Source organism: Phoca vitulina, unplaced genomic scaffold (genome assembly GCF_004348235.1).
Source record: "Phoca vitulina isolate PV1807 unplaced genomic scaffold, GSC_HSeal_1.0 scaffold13, whole genome shotgun sequence".
Taxonomy (NCBI): domain Eukaryota; kingdom Metazoa; phylum Chordata; class Mammalia; order Carnivora; family Phocidae; genus Phoca; species Phoca vitulina.
The window spans coordinates 15,345,493-15,366,088 of NW_022589716.1; the positions used below are offsets into that span (position 1 = coordinate 15,345,493).

Here is a 20,596-nt window from a genome sequence, read left to right on the forward strand (position 1 = left end):
CTACTACTACTACTACTACTACTGCTGCTACTACTACTACTATTATTATATACAAACACTACCTGTTTCACGAATACAGGGCCGTATCTTCTTGCTCTCCGCTGAGTTCCCAGTACCTAGCACATAATTGGGACTTAGCATGAATAAATGCATAGATGAAACCTGGCTTACATTTGAAGATTCGACATTCTGGATCTTATGTCAACCCAGATAGATAACCTACTATGTGCTGGGAGCCACAAGGGGCATTAAGAGTGGCTCCCGTCCTTGGGGTGCTTGACAGAAGATGCTCAGCAGAAGAGATGCTAGATATAAAGTTGAATGAATGAATGCATGGATAAATGAATGACTATGAAAGCGAGCTCCTGTGCCGAATAAACACGTCCGGAGCCCCGTACCCCATACACACATTCGCTCAGAGAGCTTTCTGTGGAGTGGGCACCAGGGGGCACTGAGCTCGGCCAGTCTCAGCTCCTGATCAGGATTCACGCCCAGGTTCTTAGGCGGACGCCGCGCGGTGACGTCATATCCGCGCCTAGACGTCACGCTTCCGGGGGGGGGGCGAAACAGACAGGAGCCAAACGTAAGTAACCCGGGAGTTTTCTGGGCCCGGGGTCTGGCCTCTGCGGGGGAACGCCAAGCTTTGGCGGATTCTTGCAGTGAACAGGAGTCAGGGAGGCGCCAGGTTAGTGCGACCGAAAGCAGGTAAGCGGAAGCCCATAGCAGAGCGGCTTTTGCCGGGAGTGAGCTCAGTCGGCCACGCTGGTGACGCATGGCCTGCGCGCCAGGTGCGCATGCGCAAGGTGGGAGTTACGGCGGGCGGCGCGCGGCCGTCTGAGATACCAATCCTTTCCGGCCCAGGACGCCGCGGGCGGCCGGCGAGGCACGGACGCGCACCTCCCCGGGCACCTGTACTACGGGGTGTCGGCAGCACATGGTGGCTGCGAGGAGTGAGCGGGACCACGTGTGCAGAGCGCATGCGCCCGGCGCTAGGTGGGCGCTAAGTAAATGGGGGACGTTAGTCAAAAAAAAGTTAAAAACAACTGAAGTACCCAATAGTAGGGGACTGGGCTTTTTTTTTTTTTTTTTTTAAATGATTGATTTGTCCCAAAACTTACATGTTGAATGTATACTGTGTGCACTTTTAGATTCCTAGGAAACAGTGAACAAGATAGAACCCCGTTTCTTGCAGAGTGTACATTCTGTTGTGGTGGGGGAGGGAAGTACAAATAGAGAATAAATGAATTTCGTAGTTGTGTTAGAAGGTGGTAAGTGCTATGGGGAGAAACTAGAACAGGGGCATGGAGGGGCTGCCGTATTAGATAGAACAGCCACCGGACCAAATCGAGGGGTGAGAGTTGATCAAAGCCATGAAGGAAGCGAGGGAGCGAGCCATCTGGCTACCTGGAGGAAGAATATTCCCAGCATGCGGAAAAGCTAGGAGCGAGGCGCAGAGACGGGAGGGAAACAGTGTGTGAGGAAGAGCTAGGAGGAGTCTGGTGGAGGGAGTTGAGCAAGGGAGCATGGTCAGAGCTGTTGGAGGCAGCGGTACGATTCAGGTAAGGCCTTGCAGGGCTGGTAAGTCCTTTGTGTTTACTCTGAGTAAAACGGGAACCATTGCAAGGTTTTGAGCAGAGGAGTGGCGGGGGCTTGAATAGGTTTTAACTGGCTCGCTCTGGCTGCTGTAGAGACTAGATTGGGGGGTGGCGGGTGGGGAGCAGGTGGAAGCAGGGACACCTATTACTAATAGGTCACTTAATGAGCATCCCTGCAGCCATTACAAAGGCTGGCTTTAAAGATGATAACAAGAGCTAGGGAAGTGCTTTCATTGTTGTGGTGAGCCTGGCAGATTTGCCAGGCTGTACGAAGGGTACCCAGGCATCCTCTCCTTTAATCTCGGGACAGCCTGCAGAGGGCAATACTGTCACTGCCTCTGAGGCCTGTGTGGCGGTGACTGCTCAGTAAACACTTGATCCTTAAGTCTTTTTTGGTAAAATATACCTAACATAAAATTTACCATTTTTAAGGGTACAGCCTATTGATGTAAAGTATATTAACACTGTTATGAAACCATTATCACTGTCCATTTCCAGAATACTCCTTAAGTCTTCATTGTTATTGGCGTCCTGAGCCCCAGGCACAGTCTCATTCCCCTAGCTCAAGCAGCCAACTCCATTAAGGCTGATGGTAACTCTTAAAAAACACCTATCATGTGCCAGACAATGAATGAAGTGATTGAGGGTCCTATTCTCCCTGCCCTTCTAGTCAGGGACAACTGTAATGATTGGGAAAGAATCATCAGGTGATTATTTCTGCAGTCTTGAACATATAGGCCTAATACTTCTCACCATTCAGTGTTTATTGAATTCCTACTCTGTGCCAGACACAGTAACTATTTGTGTTTTTAAGTGGATGCTTGGATGTAGCTCCTTGACCCTAACTTCTCATTTTCTCTGAGGGCATCATCTAGGAGTGCTTGGAACTGGACCTGACGCAGAGGTTTTTGTAAATGCCAGTTTATAGCTATGTGACCTTGGCTAATTCCCTTTCCTTGGTTGGACCTCAGTTTTCTGGTTCCTTTAGTGGGGAACCAGATATTGAACAAATAGTATTAAGAGATTGCATAACAAGTGAATCTAACTTAGAACAATGTGTCCAAAAGGCTTTCTTGAAGAGATGAAATTCCTAGAAGAGGTGAGCTTTAAGCTAAAATTCAAAGGATGAATAGGGGCTATCCAAAGGAAGAGTGAGGTAGGAGTGGAGCCGATGAGGGATTCTCCCCAGGGGGATCAGCATGTTGTGAATTCTTGAAGGATCCAGGTCTATTAGAAATGACATTGAGTGCCCATTCCAGGAATTCCTCTTCTCAAACCCCTTGCTGTTTAAGCTCGGTCTTTGGCTTGGGGAGGGGGGGTTACTATCAAATAGCTCTGTATAGACCTGGCCTTCAGAGAACAGGCAGGTCCAGCATGGGATGGGACAGCAGAGCTACCACTCCTCATTCTGTTCATGTTCTGTGTTGACTGAGAGTAAACAAGAAGATCTTGCATTTTATTCCTGTATGCTATTTTTTTTAAAAGATTTTATTTATTTAGCTGTCAGAGCACAAGCAGGGGGAGCGGTAGGCAGAGGGAGAAGCAGCTCCGGGCTGAGCAAGGAGCCCAATGCAGGGCTCAATCTCAGGACCTTGGGATCATGATGTGAGCCTAAGGCAGATGCTTAACTGACTGAGCCACCCAGGCGCCCCCCCCTTTTTTTTTAAATTAGGAAGCATCATACCAGAGTAGTCTTGAGGGGCTCAGGAGTGGTTGGAATCTGTGTGCCCTTGGGCAAGTGTTACCTCTCTGCCAAGCCTCAATGTCCTCTTCTTAAAAATGGAGGGGAAAAAATGGGAATAATAACAGCTTTTACTTCATGGGATCATTTTGAAGACTTATGACCTAAGGCATGTGGGGCGTTTAGCACAGAGCCAGGTACTTAGTAGGGAAAAATGTCCATTGGGTTTATGTTATTAGAATTTAAGAGTACAACAGTCTGGCATATATAAAATCTAGAAACTTTCTTTGTGTCTGTATGGGTAAATTTGGTTTGACCAGAAATAAATGAATTACTATACTAGGAGTTCTTTTAAAAATCAAATGGGTCAAAAAAAAAAAAAAAAAGAAAGAAAGAAAAGCAAGGGGTGCCTGGCTGGTTCAGTCAGAGAAGCATGTGACTTGATCTCAGGGTCATGAGCTCAAGCCCCACGTTGGGTGTAGAGATTACTTAAATAAATAAATAAACTTGAGGGGCGCCTGAGTGGCTCAGTTGTTAAGCGTCTGCCTTCGGCTCAGGTCATGATCCCTGGGTCCTGGGATCGAGCCCCACATTGGGCTCCCTGCTCAGCGGGAAGCCTGCTTCTCCCTCTCCCTCTCCCCCTGCTTGTGTTCCCTCTCTCGCTGTGTCTCTCTCTGTCAAATAAATAAATAAAATCTTTAAAAAAATTAAATAAACTTGAAAAACATCAAATGGGTTCAGGGTGCCTGGCTGGTTCAGTTGGTAGAGCATGAGACTTGATCTCAGGGTTGTGAGTTCAAGCTACACAGTGGGTGCAGAGCTTACTTTAAAAAAAAAAAATCAAAATGGGTTAAATTCTCATTTAAAAAATGGGAAAAAAGTGAAAAATAGCTTGTACCTTGCTAATTTGTAGCCCTCTTGGTTTTTCATTTCTAGATGTGGTCAGCTTTGGAAAAGATGCCAGCTCCAGCCACCACATATGAAAGAATAGTTTACAAAAATCCCTCTGAGCACCATTATATGAAAGTCTGCCTGTGAGTTCTCCTAAGTTCTATTTGTGATTACATTTTTATGAATCTGAATAGTATGAAATTTGATACATTTTTTTTTTTTTTAATGTTTTTATAGAGAATTTCAAGATCGTGGGGTTGGACTGAATGCTGCACAGTTCAAACAGCTGCTTATTTCAGCCTTGAAGGACCTCTTTGGGGAGGTATGAATCACTTGGTAGATTGAACACTCCTAAGATCTTTGTAAGAAATACTAAAACAATGCTTTTCCAAATAATTATTTTAAAACTTTAAAAACATATTTGAAATTGCAGAAGCAGACTTTCAGAAATGATGAATTTTGGGTAGGTTTGTTCTAATATGCCTTCTATTTGACAAGGAACTTGTTAGACAAATGTTTTAGTGCCGTGCTACTCCCAGTATGGTCCAGACCGGCAACCTGCAAACAGTTTTTTGGGTTTTTTGTTTTGTTTTGTTTTGTTTTTTAAGATTTTATCTATTTAGAGAGTGTGTGCGAGAAGGGGGAGGGGCAGAGGGAGAGGGAAAGAGAACCCCAAGCAGACCGCACATTGAGCGCAGAGCCCAGCCAGGGCTCAGCCTCAGGACCTGAGATCACAACCCGACCCAAAATCAAGAGTCAGATGCATAACTGCCTGAGCCACCCAGGCACCCCGTGCAAACAGTGTTTTTGCCCATTGTGAAGATTTACACCAGAATCAACACACTACTTCCTTTACTAAAAAAGTCCCCGTAATCAAAAATTGAGATGAACTATCAGAAGAGCTTGCAATGCAATGCTTGATCTTGGGATTGTGAGTTAGAGCCCCACGTTGGTGTAGAGATTACTAAAAGTAAATAAATAAATAAACTTCAAAAAAACTGAGCTGAACTAAACAATGTACTTAGTGATATTGTTGATTTGCATTGTGTTACAGCCTCTTATTTTATCACAGACCAGCACATTGAGTAGTCCTATTTTAGCATTTACTTGAAAATAAGTAGAATTTTGAGAGAGAACAAAGACGATTCAGGAAATTATTTCCTGATTCATATGTTTTATCAAGTCAAAATCTGGTAAGCATCTCATTAAAATTAAAAACATATACTCCACAGCAGACTCAGTTAAGAGGATGAAAAGACAAATTACAGACTGGGGGAAACTAGTTGCAAACCATGTATCTAAAATATAAAAAGAACTCTCAGGCGCCTGGGTGGCTCAGTCGGTTAGGCGTCTGCCTTGGGCTCAGGTCATGATCCCAGGGTCCTGGGATTGAGTCCTGCATTGGGCTCCCTGCTCAGCGGGGAGTCTGCTTCTCCCTCTGCTTCCCCGTGTGCATGCTCGCACACTCTCTCTCTCTCAAAAATAAATAAATAGGGCGCCTGGGTGGCTCAGTTGGTTAAGCGACTGCCTTCGGCTCAGGTCATGATCCTGGAGTCCCGGGATCGAGTCCCGCATCGGGCTCCCTGCTCAGCGGGGGGTCTGCTTCTCCCTCTGCCCTCTTCCCTCTCGTGCTCTCTGTCTCTCATTCTCTCTCTCTCAAATAAATAAATAAAATCTTTAAAAAAAAAAAAAAAAAAAAAAATAATAAATAATAAATAAATAATCTTTTAAAAAATAAAAAGAACTCTAAAAACTCAGTAATAAAGAAAACCAAACATTTCAACTTGAAAATGTGTAAAAGACACAAATAGACATTTCACTAAAAATGATGTACTGTTGACAAAGAAGCACATGAATGAAGAGATGTTCAACATTATTAGCCATTGGGGAAATGCACATTAAAAACACAATAAGCTCCAAAAAACAACAACAACAAAACACAATGGGTGTGGGCGCCTGGCTGGCTCAATTGGTGGAGCATGCGACTCTTGATCTTTTGACCCTTGACTCTTGGTTGTGAGCTCGAGCCCCATGCTGGGTGTCAAGATTATTTAAAAATAAAATCTTTAAAAAATAAGTAAATAAAAAATAAAAACACAGTGAGCTATCACTACACACGTAACAGAACAACCGAAAATTAAAAAAAAATAGTGATAATACTAAGTGCTGGTGAGGATGTGGAGAAACTGGATCACTCATTCATTGCTAATGGAAATGCAAAATGGGACAGTCACGGGCGCCTGGGTGGCTCAGTCGTTGGGCGTATGCCTTCTGCTCAAGTCATGATCACAGGGTCCTGGGATCGAGCCCCGCGTTGGGCTCCCTGCTCAGCGGGAAGCCTGCTTCTCCCACTGCCCCTGGTTGTGTTCCCTCTCTCTCTGTATCTCTGTGTCTCAAATAAATAAATAAAATCTTAAAAAAAAAATGGCACAGCCACTTTGGAATACCATTTGACAGTTTCTAAAAACAACTAAACATGCATCTGCTATACTACCCAGCAGTTAACACACCTAGGCATTTGTCCCAGAGAAGTAAAAATTTTTTTTTTTTTAATATGTTGGGTACTTATTTTTTAAGATTTTTATTTATTTATTTGACAGAGAGAGACACAGCGAGAGAGGGAACACAAGCAGGGGGAGTGGGAGAGGGAGAAGCAGGCTTCCCACCAGGGCAGGGAGCCCGACACGGGGCTCGATCCCAGGACCCTGGGATCATGACCTGAGCCGAAGGCAGACGCTTAACGACTGAGCCACCCAGGCGCCCCGAGAAGTATGTGAGTGTTCATAGCAGCTTTATTTGTAAGAGCCTAAAAGCAGAAATCAACCAGATGTCCTTCAGTGAGTGAGTACTTAAACATTCATGATATATTGATACCATAGAATATAGTCAATAATAAAAAGGAACAAACTATAGATATACATAAAAACTTAACTGAATCTCCAGAGAATTATGCTAAGTGAAAAAGCTAATCCCAAAAGGTAACATTCTGGGTAATCCCATTTGTATCATGCTCCTGAAATAATGTAATTATATAATCTGGAGAAAGGTTCGTAGTTAGGGATTGGGAGGAGGAGTGGGTGTGACTAAAACGAGGTAGAAGAAGGAGAGCGCCCTGTGGCGATGGTGTAATTCTATCTTGATGATGGTAGTGGTTGCATGAAACTACCTATGTGGTAAGATTGCATAGAAGTATGCACACACACACACACACACACACGTGCACATGCACGGACAAATAGGAGTACGTGTATAACTGGTAAAATCTGAATAAACTGGTTTATCAATTTTAGGTTTTTGGTTTTGATATTGTATTACTGGGGGAGGCTTCATGAAGGGTGCATAGAACCTTCCTGTAAATTTCGTTGTAACCTGTGATTCTATTTTTTCAAAATAAAAAGTTTAAGAAAAAAGTGTGTACCTTCTCTGTCGGGTATAAAACCTGGTTCCAGAATGATGGGTATTATGAAAGAGGAAGTGTATGGTTTCTATATGTGAAACAGCATAGAAAGCAATTGAGCTTAATTTTGGGGATCAGGGATGGAACTTTTTCTTTTTTAACCCTGAGATCGAAAGTCTCCTGCTCTACTAACTGAGCCAGCCAGGCGCCCCCAGGGATGGAACAATTTAAACAAAGACTTGAAGGATGAAGAGTCATTAGCAATATGAAGAGTTACAGGAAGAACATTCTAGACAGGGGTAATTGTAAATAAGCAGTCCCAGTACTACAGCACCACTAAATAAAATACTGCTTTTTTGGAGGAGAAAAGCAGTTGACAGGATTAGTTATTAGACTTTAAGAATAGTGATGATAGGGGTGCCTGGGTGGCTCAGTTGGTTAAGCGTCTGCCTTCAGCTTGGGTCATGATCCCAGAATCTGGGGATCGAGCCCTGTGTTGGGCTCCCTGCTCAGCAGGGAGTCTGCTTCTCCCTCTGCCCCTCCCCCTGCTTGTGCTCGCTCTCTTTCTCTCTCTCTCTCTCTAGCTTGCTCTCTCTCAAATAAATAAAATCTTAAAAAAAAAAAAAAAAGGATAGTCCTGATAGGGGCACCCTGCTGCCTCAGTCATTGGAGCATGCAACTCTTGATCTCAGGGTTGTGAGTTCGGGCCCCACGTTGGGTGTAGAGATTACTTTAAAAAAATACAGAATAGTGATAATAATAGTCTGCTAATAGTATTTTTCCCTACCTAGGTTGATGCAGCCTTACCCTTGGACATCCTAACTTACGAAGAGAAGACCCTGTCAGCCATCTTGAGGATATGTAGCAGGTATGACAGAGGCCCCTTTGTAGTATAACAGAGCAGGGAGGTGGATGGAGAGATAGAGCAAAAATGCTCTTCTCTAAGAAGAGGCGTGGTATTGTGAGCTCTGAGTAGTTTTTGGAAGTTTAAACTGGGAAAGATAAGACCTTTTATCCACCGGGAGCTTAGACTATACAGAGTAAAACTCATGATTTGCTTACAGCTGTAGTGTTTCCCAATTGGTGGCCATGGTTGCAAACTCAAAAATGTGTATTTTAGAAACATTCCTAATTGAGGTTCATTTTATTCTCTGCTATGACATAATGTGCTTTTACTTTTAAAGTTTTCTCATTTAGTGCTCTCTTTGGTAGCACATCTACTCAAGTTTTCTCATTTAAATTAGGTTTTCTGGACCTAATTTAACTATCCGGCCCATCACAAAAGTACTAGGGAGATGTCACAGAGACAAATCTTTATGCATTCATTCTTGATCTCTCTACAGTGGTCTTGTCAAATTGTGGAGCTCTTTGACTCTGTTAGGATCCTATAAAGGCAAGAAATGTGCCTTCAGAGTGATTCAGGTAAAGACTGTTCCTTCACATATTCCAAACAAGGCTGAGTAGGGGTCAAGCAGCTTTTTCTTTTTTTTTTTTTAAGATTTATTTATGAGCGAGAGCGAGCGAGCGAGTGTTCCGGGGGGGGGAGGGGCTGAGGGAGAGGAGAGGGAAAGAATCTCAGGCAGACTCCATGCTGAGCAAGGAGCCCGACACAGGGCTCAATCCCATGACCCCAAGGTTATGACCTGAGCCAAAATCAAGAGTCAGACACCCAACCGACTGAGCCACCCAGGTACCCCTCAAACTGCTTTTTAGTACATGTCCCATTTTTTGCTTGCATAAATCTAGTGTGGTTAACATTATCCACTGGGGGCAGTGGGGAGGAATAAGGACTACATTGCTTCTGGAAATGTGAGAGAAAGCACTTAGATTTTAGATTGTATGGGAGATGTTTAGGGATGAAACTTGGAACTCTTGTGGAAAAGTCTTAACTTTTCATTTGTTGCTTAATGCCTGGTGCCTTAAATATTAGAACACTCTTTCTAAACCTACTGTGATCGCTTGTGTATCTGAGGCTACCTCTAAGGATGCTCTTTAAGATGCCACTGCATCAGCTTCGCTTACCCGAGAAAACTAGGCATGTTTCCACACACCCTGTGTTTCAGTGCAGTCTTCTCCCCAGATTTCCTTAACTGTTTTCTTTCTCTTACAGGTTTCTCCATTTCTCCTTGCCTTATCTGGGAATAGCAGGGAACTAGTATTGGATTGAACAGTCTTCAATTGCAGAAACATCCTTCTGCTCTCAAAAGCATGTTTTGGTGACAATATGCTGTCTGAAGACTAAAGCAGTCTAAAAGCTCCGATTGCTGAAGATGTTCCCCGTAATTTCCCGCCATCATCTGTGGTGGGGTGGGCTTCAGAGGAGAATCCGCCTGAGCCAGCCAGTGGTGAGCAGGCAGCACGTTGAGCAGATGCACACCAGAGTGGGAGACCGCGCTGAACTCAGCAGGGCCTTCACACAGAGGGACGTGGCTGCCTTCTCAGAATTAACGGGGGATGTCAATCCTTTGCATTTAAATGAAGATTTTGCAAAAAACACCAAGTTTGGAAAGACAGTTGTACATGGAGTTTTGGTCAATGGACTTATTTCGGCTCTACTGGGAACTAAAATGCCAGGGCCAGGCTGTGTATTACTTTCACAGGAAATTAGCTTTCCAGCCCCTTTATATGCTGGAGAAGTTGTTGTAGCTTCTGCAGAGGTGAAAAGGCTAAAGCGGTTCATTGCTGTTATTGCAGTGTCATGTTTTGTAAGAGAAAGTAAAAAGACTGTTATGGAAGGCTGGGTTAAAGTTATGGTCCCAGAAACTCCCCTGTCCTGCAGTGTGTTTAAAGATGCACATTCAAGTGCCAGTGGTACTGTTCTTGAAGAGCCTCTGAGGTAAAAGGAACGCTGCTCTTCACCGAGGGATGGCCTATAGACCTAGAAGCGCAGGTTGGGGGAGGGGAGCAGGTAGAGGGGTGTCCAAAGGTCCACTGTCCAATTTGGCTTTATGCTTCACACAGACTTGAGTATATTCCTCCTCTGTCTAGATTTTTAAAACTGAAGAAATACCAGGAAGGTTACTTAGCTAAAGGTTCTTTTAGGATTTCACATCTAGTCAGATTTGCATTTGAATAACACAAGCCTGCCTCTGTCTGTGCAGAGTAAGTTTGTCACTGAATTTATAACTAGCCTTTAATTACTGAAGGCAACGACAGAATTCAGGTCATCTTTGAACACCTACCTTCTACCAGTCAGGGTACTTAGATCCTGTCCTTCAGCAGTTTCTGAGTCAGAGTTTATTGTAATTTGTTACTGTTTACACCACAGTGGCACCTTGTTCCATCTTCAGTGGCATTTGCTTTTCAGATGGCTTTCCTGTGATTGGAGAAGGGCTTATGTGCAAGTTTGGACTCATTTATGTAAACTCTCTCAATCTCAGGTATACAACAGGGATAACAACACCTACCACACAGGACTGTTGGAGATGCTAGATACAAATAGCTAAGCACGAAGTCCAGCCGGTCATCCATTCTCCCCTGTGAATGAGGTTAGAGGGTTTCCCGAGTTTAAAGCAAACTAGCCCACAATTAAAACAGGTAACAGACTTTGTTTTTCAGGATGTCAATCAATCTAAACCTGGCATAGAATTGGAATGCAAAATTTCTATTTTAGTAATCCATATTATTTTCTCCCTCCCTTGAAAACACTGTGGATTCTCCCCTTTACAAATAATATATGCTTATTGTAAAGATTTATAAATAAAAAGTATAAGGAACCCTGTGGAGGCCAAGTTCTTAAGAGTTGAGGGATATTGAAAATTTAATCAGTATTAAAAAAAAAAAAAAAAGGGTACTGAAGAGGAAATGCACCTAATGCGTTTGTACTGAGTGGTCATCCCAACGCAGCCAACACTTTTAAGATAATCTATAACAGAACATCCATCTCTGCTCTGTGGCTTTAGATGGTGGTTCTGATTACAACTAGATGCTTTGATCAGGAAGATAGATCAAGTGTCATTGGTGGGATCAACCCCCATTTCCCGGGAAAAGGTTTTTCCTCCTGGTGGATCAGTAACTAGATTTTTTTTTTTTTTTTACATCAAAGAGATAAGCAGATTACTAGAAAAAAAATCATTCTGGGCACTAGAGGGCAATGATGTGTATAAATAATATTTTTAAACTGTTGGATATTGTACCACCATACCCTAGTCGGTGGATGGTGAGATGAAAATACTAAAATCAACATGAGAAGCAAGGATGCCCTCATGAGTTTCAGAAGGGGCTGCTGTGGGGGCTCAGATGCACATGAAGAAGACTTATTCATAGGGGAAGGCTACACAAGCTAAAACTTTGATACAACATTGGAAAAAAAAACTTGGAGCACAAAATATAGACTCAGAGCCAAGACTGCCTCTTCCTGTAGAACTCATTCTCTGGGACTAGTAGCACTCTTGAAGCATAGGTCCGTAAGTGGAGTGTAATGTGATTATCAATACTAGTAGCTACCATTTTTGCACTGTCTATGAGCCAATCCCCCCCTTTTTAAAAAGATTTTATTTTTGAGAGAGAGTGCGAGTGGGGGAGGGGCAGAGGGAGAGAGAATCTCAAACAGGCTGTGCACTGAGCACGGAGCCTGATGCAGGGCTTGATCTCATAATCCTGAGATCATGACCTGAGCTGAAGCTGAAACCAAGAGTCAGACACTTAACCAACTGAGCCATCTAGACACCCCATTTTCTTTTTTAATTGAAGATTTTATTTATTTTTTTAATTTTTTTTATTTGACAGCACAAGTAGGCAGAGCAGCAGGAAGAGGGAGAAGCAGGCTTCCCACTGAGCAGAGAGCCCCATGCAGGGCTGGATCCCAGGACCCTCATGGGTCCTCATGACTGAGCCACCCCAGCGATCCTAAGATTTTATTTTTAAGTACTCTCTACACCCAATGTGGGGCTCAAACTTATAATCCCAAGATCGAGAGTCACATGCTCCACCAACTGAGCCAGCCAGGCGCCCCAATGAGCCAGTTTTCTACATTAACTCCAATCTTTGAGAACGTTGTGAATTAAAGTTAATGTCCCATTTTATAGGCAAGGAAATAGACTGATGCTGTGTGACTTGCCCAAGGCTGTAAAGCTGGGATGCAAATGGGGACCTGCCTGGCTCCAAAGTATTTCTTTTCTCCATCTCCCTGGGGGTCTTACAATGTTCCCATTACTGGAGCACTGTCAGTTTCTGTAATAGTATCCCGTTATGTGGCATTAAAGTATTCAGAACCACCATTTTATAGAATTTTCTTTATATTCAGAATGTGCTAGATCTTACTTCCTGCTACAGTTGCAGCATTTTCCTATATATTATTAGTTGATGTAGGTAACCATCACCTACCCTTTTTCTCAGTGATTACTTGTCTTTAGAGCAGAATTACCAAAAGGGTTATTCTAAAGGTGAAAAGTTATGTGTAGGCCAAGTATGGTGGGGACAGGGGGATGCCAGGCCTGGCTGGTCACTGATACTGTGTAATTCAAAAGTAGCTTCTCAATATGAGCATTTTCATTTTTTAAATGGTCCCTGAGTGCCATGGTCTTCTTTGATCTCCGTAAATCAATAAAAGGTTGGACTAGAGAAGTAGGCAAGAAGGGATACTTCTCTGTCAGTGATGACTTCTTTTACTCAGAGATGCTCCAGCCACTCTTGCTTTGTGAAAGCTGGCTCTAAGGGAAACTGGCTGATGGTTGTTTTCAACCCTGTAGGAGATGCCAAAAAGAATGTGGCTCTTCTGATGAAAGCAGGGGTGACCCTCAAATTAGGAACTTCTCTCCGGGATAGTTGAGAGGAGGCCTTGATTATACTAGGTCACAGGTGGAAGTGAGTACAAAAGTACTGACTAAAATAGCAGGCCAAATTGTACTAGCACTTTCCACATAGGGGCATTCTAAGACTGCAATTTATGTCATGTTTGATTGCTACAGAAAGATAGACCCATCTTAAGCAATTTCAGCCTAATGTACTGGAAAATTGCTTAACAGATTTTTATATTCTATTAGAAACATTTCCATACTGGTGAGATGCCGCTCATTTCTTATTCTGAGCGCAAATCTTGAGTAGCGGCAGGAAGAAAGCCTCACCACAGCCTCCATTCATTTGGGGGACCTGACTTGCGTATTCATCTAGAAAAAGAAGAAATTGCTAAATGCACACTGGTACCTCTTAGGTAACCACAGGTCTTCATTTGGTGCTGAATTATTAGTCATTTTTCTTTTATTTTCTTTGAGTATGATTCAGAGACCAATTTACTCCCAAAGAAAATTGCTATTAAATTATATCTATTAAGTTTTTATATTAAAACATAACTCTAGCAAGGGTTGACTGTCACTCTGAGCAGCTGTGCCCCTCTGAATGCCTCATGCGTTGGCATAATTTATTAACTGGCTCTATCTGAGCAGACTGGGAGTGCTGTGAAGTTACTCTTGGGTTGCACTTCAGTATCTGCGGGGTCCCAGATGTTTCACTTTCTTTGTTCTTGGCTTGCCTTCATTTGGATTACAAACACAGCAGAGATAAGAATTCTCAACATCTTCAGAGAAATGTTGGGTTGAAGTAAAATCAACTCCAAGAAACCATTTAAGTTCAAAATCCTAAAAGAACCCAAGAATGATGTTGACACTACATAAATAGAACAGGATTAATAGGAGGCCCCACTAACAGTCAATTTCTAGGCCACAATCAATTTCTAGGGTGGCTTTTAGCTGTATATGACCTTCTTAGAAACCCTGGGCAAAATTCCTCTGTGACATGATAGCAAATCCCAGGGTCTTGGGATCGAGCCCCGAATTGGGCTCCCTGCTCTGCGGGAAGCCTGCTTCTCCCTCTCACACTCCCCCCGCTTGTGTTCCCTCTCTCACTGTGTCTCTCTCTGCCAAATAAATAAATAAATAAAATCTTAAAAAAAAAAAAGAAAATGAAATTATAAGGCTCACCGTAGCATTTATTCTGAGGGGCTTACTTCAGGCAAGAATTTCCAGAGAGAGGGAAAGTCTGATTGAGAGTTAGTCTCTGGCTTCATTCCATCATATATCTGATTTCTTGCTTTCAGTTTCTTTTCCCCAGTGAGGAAAACTTAGATAAGGTTGTTATTTTACAAACTTTGCACTCGATTGCATGTTATTTTTTCATAATCATACAAGTAAAATATCTTCATTAGAGACATTTTGGAAAATACAGAAAAGCATAAAAATGGAAGGCAGTCCTTCCTAGAGACCCTCAATTAATATTTTGGTGTTTTCCCTTGTTTTTCTGTATAAACATTTTTAAAACTTGGGATCATACAAATGCACATATTGCTTTTTTTTCACTCACTATTACATCAAGAGCATTTCTCAACATCGTTAAATATCCTTTGATAAGGATCACCCTTGATGATGGGTGAGAACATTTTCAAAGCCCTTGATGTGTATTGTCAAATCTCAGCTCCTAGCACCAGGTAAAGTACCTATTACATGGTAAGTACTCTGTAAATTATTGTTGAATGAATAAATGCCTTTCAGAAAGGTGGACCAATTTATACTCCCACCAGCAGCAGTATTTGAGAAGAGCCTTATCTTGGTCAATCCACATCATGACAGGAATAATGATTAAAGCAGAATTTTGGTTTCTGTGATTCTGGCAATGAAATAATCCATTTACTTTAAAGAAATGGAAGTAAAAAGCCCTGGGTGGCTCGGTTGGTTGTGCATCTGACTCTTGATTTTGGCTCAGGTCACGATCTCAGGTTTGTTAGACTGGGCCCCATTGCAGGCTTTGTGCTGGGCGTGGAGCCTGCTTAAGATTCTCTCTCTTCTTCTCCCTCTGTTCCTGCCCCTCCCCCTCAAAAAAATGAAAATAAAAAATAAAAATAAAAAAGGAAGTAAGAAGTTGAATCATCCCTAAATGATATATGGTTGCATTTTAATAGACTGCTGCTTTTAAACATGTGGAGACAAAAAATGGAATGCAGGAAGAATTCTGATTATAAGACTGAATCATGAAGTTCCTTGTTTCCTTTTTCACCTGTCAGTCTGTCGTGGCTACTCGCCCAACAATTGCTATAAACTCAAGATTTGGAGAGGGTATTCTTTTTTTTTTTTTAAAGATTTTATTGGGGCACCTGGGTGGCTCAGTCGTTAAGCGTCTGCCTTCAGCTCAGGTCATGATCCCGGGGTCTTGGGATCGAGCCCCGCATCGGGCTCCCTGCTCGGCGGGAAGCCTGCTTCTCCCTCTTCCACTCCCCCTGCTTGTGTTCCTGCTGTCGCTCTCTCTCTCTCTGTCAAATAAATAAATAAAATCTTAAAAAAAAAAAAAGATTTTATTTTTTATTTATTTGACAGAGAAGGAACACAAGCACGGGGAGTGGGAGAGGGAGAAGCAGGCTTCCCACGGAGCAGGGAGCCTGATGCGGGGCTCAATCCCAGGACCCCGGGATCATGACCTGAGCCGAAGGCAGACGCTTAACGACTGAGCCACCCAAGTACCCCTAGAGAGGGTATTCTTTAGATACTGTCTAGGCCTTTGCGTCATGTCGAATAGTGGTGGTGGCGTGGGGAGGGGGGGGGCCGGGTGTTGTTCCCAAGAAACTTTACTCTCTTGTCTGAAATGTGTAGAAATTTAGGGGAGACAAATTTAAGAGTTAGAAACTCTCCATTCTGTGAATTGTAGGGGAAGGAAGTTAACTAATATTGTTGAGCAAAAATATACCAAGCCCCTTCCTGTCCTACTGCATTCCACATCCTAACCTTTCCAAACAGGTAGTAGTATCTCCATTTTGCAGATAGGGAGCTGGGGCTCAGAGAGGTTGGGTAACTTATTCAAGGTCATACAGCTGGTAAATACCAGAGCCCCAGAGATCCTGGTCATCTGATTCAAAGTCTAACTCCACTGTCTTGGGATGCAGCCCTTGGAAAGAGCAGTGTGGGTGGGATTGCAGGGGTGTGGTGGGGTGGAGAGGACTGGGTGGCAGGGGGAGTGCCAGAATTTTGACCTTGGTTTCAGAAAGACGGGGCAAATGTGGAGCTGGGAAGTTATCTCAAACCTCTGGGTTTGAGGTTCTTGGAGCCAGTACAGTGGGACTGAAGACCCCAAGTCTGCAGGATCTTAGTTGAGGGTTCTCGGGGTGAAGGCTGTTAAAAGAATTCAGCCAAGTAAATTTGAAGATCTAATAGGCATTATTAAGTGATTCGTAATTCAGGCAGCAACCCATCTAGCAAGTAGAAAGGAGCTCTAAGGAGCTGTACAAAAAGGGAGGTTTTTATAGGAAGGAGGGTGGCGCAAGGAAGTTATTAGCAAAAGAAAGGATTATTTCAGGCAAGGTCACTTTCCCTTAGGGGAAAGAGCAGGGGGTTTTACCATGCAAATTACCTCATCTTCCTTTGGCGGGGGAGGGGGGATGGATAGTCTGCGTGTCAGATTACCTCACTGAATATTCCTGACTGACGGTTAAAACTACATTTCTGGGGGAGGTTGAAACCACAGTTAGGTTCGTTGTAAGCCCTGGTTTGGCGATGTAACATAGGATAAGTGACTCCATTTTGGGTCTATGATTTTCTTTTTTTTTTTTTTAATTTATTTTATTTTTTAAAGATTTTATTTATTTGACAGAGAGAGACACAGCGAGAGAGGGAACACAAGCAGGGGGAGTGGGAGAGGGAGAAGCAGGCTTCCCACGGAGCAGGGAGCCCGATGCCGGGCTCGATCCGGCATCAGGACCTGAGCCGAAGGCAGTCGCTTAAGGACTGAGCCACACAGGCGCCCCAGTGGTTTTCTTTTTGACAAGGCCTTGTGGCTGGGGCCAAGGGTGGAGGTTGGAGTCCTGGACTGAGGCCCAGTTTTTAGGATCCCCAGTTCCAAGAGCTTGGGTCTGAGGGTCCTGGAGTCCAAAGGCTCCAGCTGTGGGGTTCAATTCTGAGGACCCAGCTCTTAGATTCTTGGTTCTGAAAAGCCAGGATCAAGGGTTCAGTAAAACCTGAATCTTACGGGCTGGTTTTAGAAAGTTTCTGGGTCTGCAGGGGTCGGACTGAGGGTCTCATCTTGAAGGTCCCTTTTCTGGGTCTTAGGGTCCTTGGGCCCGGGAGGCCTGGGTGGGAAAGGTCCAGCTGTGAAAGTCTCAAGTCTGGCAGTCCCGGCCGAAAGTGAAAAGCCCAACATTGCAAGGCTTGGTTTGGAAATCTTTAGGCCTGAGGGTTCCTGGATCGCAGGGCTCAGGACGCCATGTCTTCGGATCTGAGGCTCTCTGGACGTGGTGGCTTAGGGTGCAGTGTTCCGGGTCTGAGGCTGGATGCTGAGGGTACCGGGCCTGCGGGCGGCTGCGAGGAGCTTGGAAACGCGGGTCTGGGGCAGCGGCGAACGCGGCAGTGTGGCGCTAGGACCCCGCGGGAGGCGGCAGCGGGAAGGGCGGCCAGTGTTGACAGCGACGGCGGCGGGGAAGCCGGCGCTAGGACCCTGCGGGCGCGGCGGGTGGCGGCGGCGTGTGGGGCGGCGCGTGTTGACAGCGGCGGCGGCGGCGGTGGCGGCGGCGGAGCCGGGCGGCGGCGGGAGTCGGCGCCCCTGGTTCCTGCCCCTGGTGTCGAGGCGGTGGCGGACGGGCGTTCGGGGATGGCCTTCATGGAGAAGCCGCCGGCCGGCAAGGTGCTGCTGGACGACACGGTGCCGCTGACAGCAGCCATCGAGGCGAGCCAGAGCCTGCAGTCCCACACGGTGCGCGGCCCGCCGGTTGGGCGGGCGGCGCGGGGCGGCCCCGGGCCGCGAGAGGGCTTCGGGCGGCCCGGCGCTGGCCGGGCAGGGCCGCCGGGGCGGGGAGCGGGGCCGGGGGTCGGCGGCCCAGGCCGGGAGGGTAGTGCCGTGGCGGTGGCTCTGGGACAGGGGCCCCGGGGCCCAGGTGAACTCAGGTCTGCAAGGGCCGGGGGTGGGGATCGCAGCCCCGTGGGCCAAGCTGGAGGAGGGGCTCGGCGGTGCCGCTCCGAGTTGTAGGAGGTGTTGGATTCCCGGGCCCACCTTGGCCAGGCGGAGTAAAGGGAGCACTTGGGACCCTCTCCTCCACTTCTGCCCGCCGCCAGCCTTCTCTTTGGGGCCGCTGAGTTTTACTCCCTTCAGCTGGGGATCTGAGTGGCGGCGATGTGGATGTGCCGGGCCAAATGGAAGTATGACTTTAGAGCCTACTTGTTGGGATGGCAGAGTGTAAGCGGCTGGGGTCTGCAGCCCCAGTTGCTGGGCAGCTGCTTGGCCTAGGCGCAGGGAAATGGTGAGGGAGGCAGTCTGGGGTCCTGCTGAGGCAGGTGTGTGAGTGTGCTCCTTCCCTCCTCTAACCTGTTCTTTAGTGGGCAGTGGTAGCATTCATTTGAGTTTAAAATCCACTGGAGTAGCATAAAAGAGTAATAGGTCCTCATAGTAAACACAGGCAGAATTCATTTCTGTTACCTATACTGTCTTTTATGGGTCTTTAAAACCAGGATTGTTTTCATTTGCTTGTACCTTTTTTTTTTTTGAAAAGCACACTGTGCATTGTAATTTACAAGCAATAAACCTAGGAACCAGCAGAAAAACAGGAGCTGCCAGCCAGGGGGACTTTGGGAAATAATGAATGGGGAGAGAGAGATTCCTTAAATTGTAATGTTTTGTCAGGTCACCAAATCAGATTTCGGCTCAGAGGCTTGTTTGTTTACCATTGCAGTGTGTTTAGGGTTCATCATCTGGAGGCTAAAGCCCCACAATAGCCTTCTGTTTCTCTTTTTGTTCAAGCTGTTCTGGTGACTTCAAAGAGATCTTTTATTCTGTTGTATTAAAGTGGGACTTTTTAAACCTCAGTTTCCTCTTCCGACAGCCGTGCTTTGTAGGGTTTGGATTGTTCAAAGTGTTCATTTCCAGTTAGGAAAATGATTATATTTTTTTAAAATGTATTTTATTTTTTCGTTTATCTTTAATCCTGTTTTACAGACTTGGGAGAAGGCACTGTGTTGGACAGAATCTTTACCCTCTGTAATGTATACCTATGGGAGTATGGGTTAAAGGTTGAAATTTAGGGCAGGTGTTCAAGAATAAATTCTGCTATTAAACTAGATTTTTGACTTGACTTTTGGCAAATTTTTGGGGAGAGGGGTTGAGTCTTTTAGGTTTATTTTTTGCTGAAAGTAGAGAGATGCTTATAAATGCTCACAGATCACTTCTTCCAGGAAGCATTCCATGATGGCCACTGCCCCATGTCCTAACCTAGATCAGTTTATGAAGGAAGCATTCCATGATGGCCACTGCCCCAAGTCCATGCTCACTTCCACCTTAACCTAGATCAGTTTATTCTGAAATTATTTCTTTAGTTTTCCTCTCCCCCAGGTTATGAGAGGAGGACAGGTGCTTAATTTTGGGTCCCAGTCCCTAGTGTCTGATAGGATTTCATATGTGTTTGTTGAATGAATAAACAAATAAATTGCAACCTTACTTTGCCTCTTTTTTGTGTAAAACAGTAGTGGTGAGAATTGGAACAGCATGGCATCTGAGGTGCTAAGTTAAGGGGGTCAGCGCTTCAGCAAGGTAGTGAAAGATGTAATAGGATTCCATTTTTACTGCAGAGCTTTTCTTTAAGAAATAACATAATTTAGAGTAGAGAATGGGAGTCCCTATAATGATGACTGATCACAAAAGACAGTGACTCACAGGAGACCCATAGAGGCAGATGTGAATGAGTAAAAAACACTGTAGCATTGTCTTGCGCAATTTTTGACTGTTCTATGTTCTTGTCATTTTAGCTGTAGAATTGGAGACTGGGAAATGTTGCATCAGCCCTGAACTTTATTGAGAAAATCATATGCTGATGCAGACTTTCTGGATTATTAGCCCCTTATGAGTAAGTCCCTTTAAAACAGGAACTGTTGGAAATTATTTTGGAAAGAAGTAGTTGTTAATGGTGGCAAATGGAAGAAAAGAGCATTGTTTTCTATTGGGAAAACTGAAGGTGGCTTTTCTACTTGTTAGCTGAAGGGAAATGGTGTCCCAAAAGTCAGAGGGCAGTCCTCCCTCTGAAATACTGAGCTCCTTGGCTGTAGGATAGAAACATACAGAGAGAGTATATAG

At 44.6% G+C, this 20,596-nt stretch overlaps 3 protein-coding genes across 15 annotated transcripts in view; all 3 read left to right on the top strand.

The window, feature by feature from the left end:
* Nucleotides 1-565: 565 nt before the first annotated feature.
* Nucleotides 566-10,004, top strand: RPP14 (ribonuclease P/MRP subunit p14). Of its 5 annotated transcripts, none has more exons than XM_032411604.1 (6): nucleotides 566-583; nucleotides 4,213-4,310; nucleotides 4,405-4,489; nucleotides 8,356-8,432; nucleotides 8,908-8,986; nucleotides 9,675-10,004. In XM_032411604.1, the coding sequence occupies exons 2-6, from the start codon at nucleotides 4,213-4,215 to the stop codon at nucleotides 9,729-9,731; spliced, it is 396 nt and encodes a 131-aa protein (XP_032267495.1). In that variant the 5' UTR covers nucleotides 566-583; the 3' UTR covers nucleotides 9,732-10,004. The 5 variants fall into 5 exon arrangements, with proteins under 5 accessions (XP_032267495.1, XP_032267493.1, XP_032267494.1 ...); XM_032411602.1 differs by lacking the exon at nucleotides 566-583 and adding an exon at nucleotides 603-685; XM_032411603.1 differs by lacking the exon at nucleotides 566-583 and adding an exon at nucleotides 617-705.
* On the top strand, nucleotides 9,719-11,608 carry HTD2 (hydroxyacyl-thioester dehydratase type 2). Its single transcript, XM_032411599.1, has one exon. The coding sequence runs from the start codon at nucleotides 9,835-9,837 to the stop codon at nucleotides 10,402-10,404; it is 570 nt and encodes a 189-aa protein (XP_032267490.1). The 5' UTR covers nucleotides 9,719-9,834; the 3' UTR covers nucleotides 10,405-11,608.
* A 6,409-nt stretch (nucleotides 11,609-18,017) lies between these two features.
* Nucleotides 18,018-20,596, top strand: part of PXK (PX domain containing serine/threonine kinase like) — a 75,209-nt gene continuing 72,630 nt past the window's right edge. For all 9 annotated transcript variants that reach the window (XM_032411613.1, XM_032411606.1, XM_032411614.1 and 6 more), the window contains exon 1: nucleotides 18,018-18,229. In XM_032411613.1, coding sequence (XP_032267504.1) covers nucleotides 18,128-18,229 — 102 coding nt within the window. In that variant the 5' untranslated portion in view covers nucleotides 18,018-18,127. The remainder of the gene's footprint in view (nucleotides 18,230-20,596) is intronic.

What these genes read in the sequence shown, in the direction of transcription:
- RPP14 (XM_032411600.1), top strand. Translation starts at nt 1,524, where the DNA reads ATGGTCAGAGCTGTTGGAGGCAGCGGTACGATTCAG. An exon ending in CATTATATGAAAGTCTGCCT is followed by an intron (nt 4,311 to 4,404) that starts GTGAGTTCTCCT and finishes ATGTTTTTATAG; the next exon opens with AGAATTTCAAGATCGTGGGG. An exon ending in TGAAGGACCTCTTTGGGGAG is followed by an intron (nt 4,490 to 8,355) that starts GTATGAATCACT and finishes TTCCCTACCTAG; the next exon opens with GTTGATGCAGCCTTACCCTT.
- HTD2 (XM_032411599.1), top strand. Translation starts at nt 9,835, where the DNA reads ATGTTCCCCGTAATTTCCCGCCATCATCTGTGGTGGGGTGGGCTTCAG.